General features: G+C 46.1%; 2 protein-coding genes across 2 annotated transcripts in view; both read left to right on the plus strand.

Moving 5' to 3' along the window:
- Positions 1 to 3392, plus strand: part of LOC106814081 (TATA-binding protein-associated factor 172-like) — a 34992-nt gene extending 31600 nt beyond the window's left edge. The window contains exons 15-16 of the mRNA XM_014818358.1: positions 1595 to 1686; positions 1849 to 3392. Of these exons, the coding sequence (XP_014673844.1) occupies positions 1595 to 1686; positions 1849 to 2104 (348 nt within the window). The 3' untranslated portion in view covers positions 2105 to 3392. The remainder of the gene's footprint in view (positions 1 to 1594; positions 1687 to 1848) is intronic.
- The window catches only part of LOC106814080 (integrin alpha-4-like), a gene marked incomplete at its 3' end in the record, with an annotated part of 34343 nt that continues 21506 nt past the window's right edge, over positions 57 to 12893 (plus strand). Inside the window, 1 exon segment of the mRNA XM_014818356.1 lies at positions 57 to 246.

Here is a 12893-nt window from a genome sequence, read left to right on the forward strand (position 1 = left end):
TAGAGAGAGATATAGATAGAGAGAGAGAGAGAGAGAGAGAGAGAGAGAGAGAGAGAGATAAGAGAGAGAGAACAAGCTAGAATTCTAGTATCTGTAAGGCAGCACAGCAGGCACAACAGCGCTATCCGTCGTCCCGCGTCGCACACAACGTGTCGTGTATTTCCTGTGTCACCGGTTATTAACTCTGCTGCCCGTAGGAATGCAAGGACGTCTGCGTCGATGACTCAACACTTCGTGGAATGACAGGTAAGCCCCCTGGTGTACAGGCGCAGTAATCAAAGTGACGCGTAACAACAAAGCAGTCAACTAGCCGACCAACTCAGGGCCAAACATTGGTAGCGCTTACACGCAACGATGACATTGCAAAACACAGCACATCATATGATGAATAGCATAGCTGTAGTATAACTGATCATTAAGCGGAAAGCAGTGTCTATACTGATAGTGATAGGAGGAGTAATGTGTAGACGTATAATCTTACATGTGCGGCGGTGTGTAGCTCTGAGCTGTATGTAATAACTGTAATAACAGTTATTACAAATGAAAATAGTTATTATATACAGCTCAGTAGGCCACAGCGACGTAACAATGAAAGGACAAAAATGGATTGCGCGTGCTTAGAACTTGTATAAAGTAACAATAGCGGCTATGACGAAATATTCTTTACTAAACATCCTATTACGTTCTTAGTTATTATAATTTTTTACATTTAGTTTTAGTCACATTTATTAATTCCTAACGTTTAGTTATTGTTAATGATTACATTTTAGTTTTATTCCTGTTCTTATATTACTGTTCATATTTATTATTATCCTATGACCTACTCATGAGAGTAACTAATGCTATAGTCAATGTTGCATTCTACACGAGTAGTACGATGCATATAAGCATCTCATGTAAGTTGTTGCTGATACTCACACAATGCTACGTGTTTTAATACTACGAGCAGAAAAACGAACGTGGGCTCGCGTAGCGTCGATCGAGCTGTTGTGTCTGGCTACGTGATTTATGCTGGGCAATGTGATACGCAGCGCGTAGTGCTTGCTGGAGATGTGCCGGCATTTTGCAGTGGCTCGTAGCAGTTTCGAGGTTCTAGGTCGAATGAGAGGTCTAAACGTATATAAAAAAACATGAATGGATCTGGCAAAGCACACGTCTGAATTTACGAAGGTCATGGAAGTAGATTGATATTGATATCTTATTTCAATCATCAATCCAACGGTCAGTCCGACGATCCATCCATCCATCTAGCTACTCACTATTATATATATTATATTATGTCCTACCAGAATCTTATACTACCCTCTCACACCGTCCCACACCTATAGTGATGAAGTTAGGGGCAGGTGCTAACCTACTGTAGGTCTATGGCATAGCCACCTATCGCATCTATTTTTGATGTTGGAGATATTGGCGATTGTTGCCATTATTTTGTGTTTTTAATTTTCTCTTCACGAATGTTGCCTGGTATGTGGCACATGTAAGATGTATTATTATGATGAATGCTCGATGTTTTATGTGGTAATGTCGGTGCATGTTTAAGAGAAACGTGTTGTAGTTAGCTTACGATGCATTTGTTCTGTGACGCATACAGGCGATGGATAGAGCACATCGTATCGGTCAGAAGAAAGTTGTCAACGTCTACCGGCTCATAACTAAAGGAACCCTGGAGGAGAAGATAATGAGGCAAGTTTTTTCAGCAGAATAATACTACCAGTAGAGCAATAACAGATTGCCATTTATGCATACTAACTAATGCTTTGTCATTCATGTACAAGATAATCGGCAACGATTTCGTTTGTGAACGAGTGAAATTGACCCGTTTTCTTTCGCGTTACTTTTTCACAGTCTTCAAAAGTTCAAGATCAACATTGCAAACACTGTCATAAGTCAGGACAACTCAAGTCTGCTCTCCATGGCAACCGACCAGTTGTTAGACCTCTTCGCATTGGACAATGACTGGCAGGAGACGAAAGCTGACCAATCAGATGACTCGAGACAGTCGATGAAGCAGGTTCTGGAGAACCTTGGAGATCTGTGGGACGAGAAGCAGTATGAAGAGGAGTATGACCTTGGAACCTTTATGCAGGCCTTGCACAAGTGAGATGCAGTACATTAGCACCTTTATGCAGGCCTTGCACAAGTGAGATGCCATTACTTTTGCACAAATCACATCACAGGTTCCACAATGCACACTCATCCATAGTTCCATGGTTTTCAGTATGAATCTGATAACTCAAATCATTGATATGCACACGTCGTAGTTTGACCGGCTTACATCATATTGGCGGTTCGACGAGTGATCGTACGGGACTGCGTTACATTTTTCGATGCCAATAGTTTGTAGGCAATCTCGTTCATTCTTGGAGCCGTGGTATTGTGGTCACTGCCATAGAATGCCAATGCAGTACATTGAAAGGTGGGCGTGTGACGGTCACGTGTCAGCCACGTGTCCTAATGCAGCAGCGATTGCAGCTTTTTGTAATGGTCTTCTAAGTTATGACAAATTGTCGATAGTTGCGTCTCTTTGTTGATGTGCTAAAAGTACACAGACTACCTAGCGCACCCTCGCACAATACGTGAGTCAATAACGTACGAGCAAGCGAGGTAATACGTGGCAATACAGGGTTGCTATTTTGGCAATGCTGTCGTGGTGGCCTTTGTTTGTGTGAGCTCTTGTCTGTTGCTCGTTTTGGTTAACGGTCATGTCAACATTTAGGCGTGCGGTCACTTGTGTGGTTTAGTGTTTGGTTGTTCGATAACACGAGGTGTAATAACAGGTATTATTGTGTGTCGATATATTTCTGTTTGAGTCAGTCGAAATTGATGTATAGAGGGCACGTTAACTTACGAACAAGAGAGATGGTTCTTGCCACTCGGTGGTTTCTGTTAGCTGGATCCAAGACGAAGTCGGGTGTTTTTTTTTTACTCATGAAGCTATACTGTGCAAGAAATCATACCTTCGATTCTAAGCCAAAGTGTACTTGATGTATTTAATTATTTTTTAGCAGATGCACTGCTTAAAATACAAGCAATGATGAGGTATGGATTCATTCTAGCAACTCGATCGTACTACTTAGTATAAGTACTTTCAAGCAAACTGGATCGTAATGTGTAGCATGCTCCACGTTCGTTTCGCGAAATCGGCATACAGATCGTGAGTCAATTTAACGTTACTTCATTTGATTTTGTATTTTCATACAAAAAAATTAATGGTGATTAGCTCAAGGGGATAGTGAGGCCCTGTGTGCACGCTACATGTGACTGGCAAGATGAGTGTTACGTGCATGCTGTTAGTAGGAATCTTCCATGACGAATAAACTATAGCCAGGAAATACAGTGATATGTTTCTGTATATTGTGAAATAAAGTGAAGGTTCGTAGTTTAAAACATGTTGCTTCTCCTAATGTCTGCAACTAAACGCCTTACGTTAGAGACACATTACTTTATCAAACAGAGAGACAATCTAACAGAGACAGATCAAACAATCTAAATGTATGTTTATTGGTTATGTAATTCGAAAACTGTTGCTATGCAAGGATATCGTGATACTTTAGCGACCGTATGTAACAAATTCAACTATATTTCATAGTGTTCTTGGAGTGAGGATAATTCTGACCTTTGAGTGTGTCAGTTTTGTCGGACATTTGGACACTCGCAGAATGAAGACAAATTATTCTATTGTATTTTCATCTTTTCTCTCTCACACACTTTGGGCATTTAGCAAAACTGCACATTTAAAAACACTTCATAACAGATTCTTACTTAAACTACAGAAGACCACATCATGAGAATAAAGTGGTAAAAGTTCAATGCGAACATATCACTGCCTAGATGAAATTTGTAAGGTTTGTAAAATGCCATGTAAAACTAGACAGACATGTCTACAGTACGGAGGTCCGGATGGCTATCATATCGCCTAGCTATCACATCCTGGGCAGTTGAAGAAAACCCAGTGTTAACTAGACAGAGGGCACTCACGGAGAGTGCATACCTCCGCGAGCATGTAACATGTATGTGCTCGCTGGTGGCGGCTGCTGACTGACTCGCCTGCTGCTGACTCGCCGCTCACTGGTGGCTGCTGCTGACTCGCCACTCGCTGACTCGACGTGCTATCGATTCGCCGCTCACTGGTGGCTGCTGCTGACTCGCCACTAGCTGACTCGACGTACTATCGATCGCGCGGTGGCTACACACACACACGAGACCGATTACATGACCTCCGTTGCGTGGAGGTAATAATAGTCATTGCCTCAGCCTTTAGTGAAGAATTTAATGACCATTTTGGCCACCTTACTACAGTGCAAACGGTCGTGCATCAATTATATTGATGCTTTTTTTTTTAAAATGTCATATTCTGCCAGAATGTTTATAGCCTTATGCGCTCCTATGTTTTAGGTCGAACAGCTTTCGTTTCTGGCTCTTTGCATGTCAAAACATACCCGTCTACACGTAGTTAAAACATTTGATAACAAGTAAAAATTTATATTAGATATATACATATACACCTACGGCTCACACAAAGTTGCCAGCAGATGGCGTTACGTTACGGCTATTTTAAAGCGCTCAAAAACGCTTTTTCAAAAGTCTCTATGCAAGTCAAACAGGTTTGCTAAGCGCGTGAAATGCGCTCTGGCTATGGTAACACTCTACGGGGTTTGCACCCACGCCATTTCATTTTCCTTTGTCCGGATGTTTGATCGGTTTTAATGCTCTCTAAAGGGCCTGTTTTCACGTAGAAACAACGCGCGTTGATAGGAGCCTCCTATCGTCTGCGTGCGGGACCGGCACGTTCTCACTTAGCCAACATAGAGCTTCATACGTTCCATCACTCGTGCGCGCGCCTGCTGAATTCTATAAACATTAATATATTATAAATATATATATACTATATATATGTATATATATAATATATATATGTTCCTATGTATATATATGTTGCTCCTTTGTGTAATATATATAGTAGTGGGTTGGCGTTGGTAGCGCGGGCAGGGTTGCCTCGGCGGGCGCCGGTACGGAAGTAGACGGTATATGAGTATAACGACTGGGGTCCTGTTGTATATATAGAATATAGATATAATCCGAAAAACGGTAATGGTCTACTGTATACGAAACGATATATACAGTCTCGCATCACAGACCCCCACGGTGCTCCATCAGTCATCCGCCACTTAAGCTCGCCGGTGTTCTATCTGTGAAGCGAGGAGTGGCGCCCTACCGCCCTTATGACAGCTGACTTGAGTCCTACGCAGCGCGAGGGAGCTCAACTGAGCCTCACCGCGCGGAACGCTTCAAGCCTGCGATAGCGCTGCTACCCCGCCAGCGCAACCAACGCCATCTACAGGGCCGACTCACTTCTGTGACTAGTCACTAAGAGGCTTTAACTGGCTGCGTGGAACCCGGAAAGGTGGGATCAGGAGACTAGCATATGGAATGTCTACGCCGCATTTGATTGGCAGAAACAGCGATATGCATGCACTGGTCATGCTGCTGTCTGTGCGATGTTGAAGGTGCCATCATAAACTGCACAAAGCCCATACCATGCTGGCGAATAAGCGTCACACCGAATGTGACACATCGAGTCAATGTGAAGCGAGAGAAGAGAGAGAGAGGATACATCACTACCTTACACCTGATGCGTGTTTGGATCACGACAGTCCGGATGTATACGATGTAAGGACGCAATTGATGTGGTTGTGTGTGTGTGTGTGTGTGTGGTGTGTGTGAGTGTGTGTTGGTGTGTGGTGTTGGCGCGCGTGGATGCGTGCGGCGTGTGTGGTGTTGCGCGTAGCGTGCGGTGCGTGCGTGTGTGTGTGCTGCGGCGTGCGTGCATGTGTGTGTTTTACATTGGCTAGCAGTTAATGTAACATTACATCGGCAGACTGTGTTGGATATAAACACGCATAGCAGGAAGTGAGTATGTACATTGCATAGCAGCTAGACTGTGTGTATGTTACATTGCATAGGACATAGCAAGCGATGGTAGAGTGACATGTGCGCTACTGGCAGTGATCGCTCACCACCGTACTCCGACCGATCGTCCACCGCCACCCGTTGTGTTTGTGTGTCCGTGTGGTGGTGTGTGTGTGTGGCTGGTGTCCGTGTTTGTGGCGTTTGTGCGCGTCGTGCTGGCTGATGTGTTGTGTGGGGGTGCATTTGTGTGGTGTTGCTGTGGTGGTGTGTGTAGTGTTGTGTTGTGTTGTTGTGCGCGCGAGCTGGAGCCGCGAGTATTGTGTGTTGTTGTGTTTGTGTGTGTGTGTGTGGTGTGTGTGTGTGGTGTGTGGTGTGTGCGCCGCCTGTGTGTGTGGCGCCAGCCGAAGGCGTCGCCTACAGCTGAAACGGTCGTTAAGCCGCCCGCTGCAGCTCTGTTAGTTTCAATCTCATCACTAATCCACACCGGCCGCGCATCGCCAGCCCTGTCTAACCGCCTACTCGCATATACGCTCAACGAGTGATTGCGTCGACGAGCGCAGGGGAGAAAGATAGAAGAGAGGAGGAGCGAGCGAAGTCTGCTAACGAGTCCGAGAGAGAAGCAAGAGAGAGAGAGAGAGAGAGTCGCATGAGAGAGAGAGAGAAGAGAACAGAGGAGGAAGAAGAAAGCGCGAGACAAGACCGAGACGTGAGATAGAAAGAAAGAATAGAGGTGAGAGAGCGAGAGTCGAGACCGAGGACGTCAGAGAGAGAGAAGAGAGAGAAGAGATAGAGAGAGGAGAGGTAGAAAGATATAGATAATAGATATGATAGTATGAAAGAGAGAGAGAGAGAGCAGAAGAGAGAGAGAGAGAGAGATAAGAGAAGAGAACAACCTACCGAATTTTAGTATGCCTGTAAGTCAGCACAGCAGCAGCACCCACGCTATCCGTCTCCCGCTCGCACATCCACACGTGTCGTGTATTCCTGTGTCATCGCGTATTTAACCCTCTGGCGTCCGCGTAGGAATGCGGCAAGACGTCCGCGCCGATGACTCATACACTTCTCGAATGACATGTCAACCCCGCCTGTATACAGAGGCGCAGTAATCAAATGCACGCGTAACCAACAAGCATCACCTAGTCTGCCAATCCGCTCTCAACATCAGCCGGCAATTGCCGACATTGTAGCCCGCTTCACCACCACCGATGACATTCCGCAAAACACCAGCAAATCATATAATGAATATGCATAGCTTATATAACTGGAAGTCATTAAGGCGAACACAGCCTGTCTATAACGATATGATCAGTATAGTAGACTATAAATCTTACATGTGTGCGGCGTGTTAGTCTCTGACTGCTACGCCCCGCCTCACCCCATCCCCAACCCTGTAATACCACAGTGATTACAAAATCCCCAAAATAGTATTATATCAGTCTCAGTAGTCACATCCTGCGTCGTAAACAGGGAATAGGACAAAAATGATTCGCGCCTGCTGCTCTAGACACCTTGATACAGGAACAATGAGTGGCTATCGACGACATAAGACTTTTTTACTAAACATGCAGTGTCGCCGGCGGGCCGGCGGATACTTACTTAGTTTTATATAAATTTGAAATTTAGTTATCACATTATTAATTCTCTAACATCATTTAGTATTAATGATTAGCATTTAGTTTTATTCCTATATTTAATTCCTATATACTGTTCCTGATTATTATTATCCTACCTACAATACTTCCATCCGAAGTCACCTAATGCTATACGTTAAAGTGCATTCTACAACGATATACATGCATAACAAGCATCTCCATGTCAAGTTTATGCGATACTCCACCAACAATGCTCCACCTGCCTTAATACTAACGAGCAAAAAAACGAAACGTGGGCTCGCGTAAGCGTCGATCGAGAGCGTTGTGTCTGGGCCTACTGATTATGCTGGCAATGCCTTGAACTACGCAGCCGCGTATGCTTGCCTGAGATTTGCTGGACATTTTGCAGTACTCGTAGCAGTTTCGAGGTTCCTAGATCGAAGAGAGGTTCTAAACTAATAAAGAAAAAACATGAATGATCTGTGCATAAGCACAACGTCGAATTTACGAAGTCATGCAAGAGATGATATTGAATCTTATTTCAATCATCAATCCAACGGTCATCTGCACGATTCCATCCATATCCATCTACTACCACTATTATATATATATATAATATACTATATATATATATATATATATAATATAACAAGTCGTGTGTACGTGTGGCGTATGTGCGTGTGTATTGTCCGAAGGTAGCAAAGTGGATAGATAGGATATTGATATACATACTAACCAGGACGCCAAATAAGCGCCATAATATAATATATATATATATATATATTATATAATATATAATATATTTTTATATCGCGTGCGTCTGTCCCATTCTATTTACTATGCAGCTATTCTAGCCGAAGTGACAACTGCTTATCGTATAATGCTACTATGTATATATAACATAAGCTCTACACTGCATATTTGATTAGTTTACGTGCTCAGCTCTCACGGAACACATCTTCTCCGCACATCATTCCTAGTATTCGCGGCTATTATACGCAACACCGCAGAACACCCATACTGTAGCTTCGCCCGATGCCTAGACCGTAAAGAAATGTAAACTATCAGTAAGTTCTAAGCATTTCTGGAGTCGTTAAGCTAACAGACCGCGTATAAACCTATACGTTGTGGTCAATGCTTTTTCAACCCATTCATATTTATACCGGCATTACCACTCACCACTTTAGTTAAAAAGTTAATCCTTTATAATATCGCGCTCTCGAGCACACTACACGGCACACCCACACACCAGCACACACACACACACACAATCCCACACACATCCTCATACACACACACACACACACACCCACACACCACACAACACAACCCACACACACAACCACTACACACACGCTACACCACGCACGCACGCACAGGCGAACACACTCAACGCAGCACCAATGTAAGGGATTGAGAAAGATTATAGAGTGAGCGCAACTGTTGCAACTGAAATTGAATTTCTCCGTAGTATCGTATCGCACTGACGACAGACTCGTCATCTGTGAATCCAGCATCAGACTGGGACAGCTGCCCGCGTAACATCACGCTGTGTCCAAATGCTGATTCTAAAATAATTTCCATGTTGACGTAACCACGTGGCGAGTTACTGAGCCCACCCGCCAGCTGTGAATGCTACAGGGTCCGAGAGAAAGAGAGAGAGAGAGAAAGAAAGAGAGAGAGAAAGAGAGAGAGAGAGAGAGAGAGAGAGAGAGAGAGAGAGAGAGAGGAAAGAGATGGGGAGAAGGGGGAGAAGGAGCAGTTACGTGCTGAAGGGTGAGAGGAGCGAGAAATAGTAGAGTTGGGTCGAGAAAAATAACGGAAATTAAGGAAAGAGAAAGGGTTAATGGAGAGAATGGAAAGAAATAGAGAAGGAAGAGTTCTCCTGTAGGAGAAAAGAGATGGAGGTTGCGTTGAAGAAGGAAGAGGAAGAACAGAATAAAGGCCAGGTCGAATTGGAAAAGTTACAGGAGGACAAAGAAAAATGAAAGGAGGAAGAACTAAAAATTAGAGGGAGAAGATGAGCAAGTTATGAAGAGAATAGGCAATACAAAAGAGGAGAAGAGGAGAGAGGAACGAGAAGATGAGCCAGGAGAAGAAGGAGCACGAGAAAGAGGAAGCAGATAGCAGGAGGAGGAAGGCGAGAAGGAGCGAGATAGAAGGAGTAAGAAATATTGGGAGAATAAAGAAAGAAGAAGAAGAGAGAGAGACAGGAGGAGGAGGAGACGAGGAGGCGAGGAATAAGGAGAGGAGGAGGAAGCGAGGAGCAGGAGGAGGAGCGAGGCAGAAGGAGAGCTAGAGGAAAGCTAACACCCCTCCCTGCAGCGATGCCGTAGCTGGCCGACTGCTCGTATAACAGCAGACGACAGCCGGGCGCGTGGCGGGACACTGCAACCTATCAACGTGAAAGACAGTGTCACGTGGTTTCCGTCGCCAGACGACAAAAAAACTCGTGACCGCATTTAACATTTAACAGAACGGCAATTATGATTTTTTTATTCACATGCATGCACGTGTTAATTGAAAGAAGTTGAAAAATGTGACTTGTAGAATGTAACTTCAAGAATGTTTTAGAGATGTACGCACATTTATTATCGTAGATGACGCATGAAACCGGGACCGCTTTTATACACGCACGCCTGCCCGCACGCACGCACGCACGCACTCACGCACTCACTCACGCACTCACTCACTCACTCACCAATTCAAGCATGCACGCACGTGCGCACACATGCATGCTCCCAGTCACACACGCACGCACGAACGTATCCATGCATGCGCACGTACACGCGCACGCACGTACACGCGCGCGCACGTGCCATATGTTAGTTAATAGTAAATATTTGATTATTATTCGGATTACAACGCATTCGACGTGTTGTGATAAACAGTGATCGTGTCAGACACGGCGGGACGGGGGGAGGCACATAGTATGGCTCCCGACACACACGACAGCTGTCACTATGCTGATGTTGACATTCGTAGTACAGCGTGACTGTGCCCGCCCGCCCCCACCAGCTAGAAAATCCCCGTCCGAAGCGTGCAGATCTACTATACTATGCTATACTATGCTATGCTGTGCTATGCTATGCTATACTATACTACACTATATTACACTAAGATACATACATACGTGCCTACGCAGTAACTCTGTATGTTGTATATTGTATATGTTTATGGTAGTTTTCATCAGGTTAGAGTTAATAGAGCAGGACTCGCGCTATGGGAGTCTGCTATATGTATATAGGAGCATGCAGCGCACGCTGTCCCGTTATTAGCTAGTATCGGCTTCACTGCAGCAGCAACACAGAAAATTCACAGCAACTGTCCCAACGAGGGGACCGATGCAGGCAGCGCGGTCAGACACAGGTCATCGCTATTATAGATTTATGCGAAAATAAGGATGCGGTGTAGATGGGGTGGTCAGACACAGGTCATCGCTATTATAGATTTATGCGAAAATAAGGATGCGGTGTAGGTGGGGTGGTCAGTCACAGGTCAGCTAGGCTGGAGGTTAGGGTGCGGTGTAATATGGGGTGGTCAGTCACGGTCAGTGGCTAGGCCTGGAGTTAGGAATGCGTGTAGGTGGTATGGTCCAGTAACAGGTCAGTAGGCTGGAGGGTTAGGGTGGCGGTGTAGGTGGTATGGTCAGTACAGGTCAGGCTAGGCTGGAGGTTAGCGTGTGCGGTGTAGGTGTATGGTCAGTAACAGGTCCAGCTTAGGCTTGGAGTTAGGGTGCGTGTAGGTGGTAATGGTCAGTAACAGGTCAGACTAGGCTGGTGGTTAGGGTGCGTGTAGGGTGGTATGGTCAGTAACAGGTCAGGGCTAGGCTGGAGGTTAGGGTTGGCGGTGTAGGTGTATGGGTCAGTAACAGGTCAGCTAGGCCTGGAGGTTAGGGTGCGGTGTAGGTGGGCGTGGTCCAGATACAGGGTCAGCTAGGCTGGTGGTTAGGGTGCGGTTGTTTAGGTGGGAGGGTGGTCAGTCACAGGTCAGCTATGGCTGGTGGTAGGGATGGCGGTGTATCTGAAGGTGGTCAGACAGCAGGTCAGCTAGGCTGGAGTGTTAGGTGGCGGTGTAGGTTGGGGTGGTCAGACACCGAGGTTAGCTGGCTGGAGGTTAGGGTGCGGTGTAGGTGGGGTGGTGCAGTCACAGGTCAGCTGGCTGGAGTGTTTAGGGTGCGGTGTAGGTGGGGTGGTCCAGATCACGAGGTCAGCTAGGCTGGAGGTTAGGCGTGCGGTGTAAGGTGGGGTGGTCAGAGCCACAGATCAGCCTAGGCTGTGAGGTTAGGGTGCGGTGTAGGTGGGGTGGTTCAGTCACGCAGGTGCAGCTAGGCTGGAGGTTAGGGTGTCGGTGTAAGTGGGGTGGTGAGTCACACATGTCAGCTAGGCTGGAGGTTAGGATGCGCTGTGTATATGAGGTGGTCAGTCATGAGGTGTTCAGCTTAGGCTGGAGGTCTAGGTGGCGTGTAGGTGGGGTGGTGAGTTAGCAGGTCAGCTAGGCTGGAGAGTTAAGGGTGCGTGTAGGTGGGAGGCATGGTCAGTGTCAGCGAGTCAGCTAGGCTGGAGGTTAGGGTGCGGCGTGTAGGTGGTTATGGTCAGTGACAGGTTAGCTAGGGCTGGTGGTTAGGTGTGCGGTGTAGGTGGGAGGGGTGTCAGTGTCAGGTTCAGGCTAGCTGGAGGTTTAGGCGTGGCGGTGTAGGTGTGGGGTGGTCAGTGACAGGTCAGCTAGCTGGAGGTGTAGGGTGCGGTGTACGGTGGTATGGTCAGTGGACAGGTAGCTTAGGCTGGAGGTTAGGTGTCGGTGTAGGTGGGGGTGGTCAGACGCAAGGTCAGATCCCCTGTCCTAGGCTGGGGTTAGGGTGCGGTGTATGGTGGGTGGTAGTGACAGGCCATCGCTCATTATAGATTTATGGGATAAAATATCCGGCGATTCTGTTAGATAGAAACACATGTAAGGCATAAAAAATTCTTGCAATTATGAGTATAGTAGGCATATTATTATCATCTAATTGGATGACGAGCATCAACAGTTATCATCCAGGATGCTGGCACTGTGGGCCTATAACGTCTTATCACGGATTATTGAATAATCAGCATGCATCATCATCGCCTGCTACATCATGGATCGTGTTGCTTGTGTAAAGATAGGCCTAATTAACACACTATTCGGCCCCCATCACATCGTTGCACGTGGCCATCGTTTTCAACACGGCAGTCTATCGTCTGGTTAGCGCACACACACAAAGCACACAACAGCGACACACACGCACACACACCTACACACGCACACACACACCGACACACACATCACACACACACACAAGCACAGCACACGCGACACCAAATCTCGGACACGCACGACGCACCAGCGGCACACGCACACGCACAC

The sequence above is a fragment of the Priapulus caudatus genome, unplaced genomic scaffold (genome assembly GCF_000485595.1).
Source record: "Priapulus caudatus unplaced genomic scaffold, Priapulus_caudatus-5.0.1 Scaffold869, whole genome shotgun sequence".
NCBI classification, from domain to species: domain Eukaryota; kingdom Metazoa; phylum Priapulida; class Priapulimorpha; order Priapulimorphida; family Priapulidae; genus Priapulus; species Priapulus caudatus.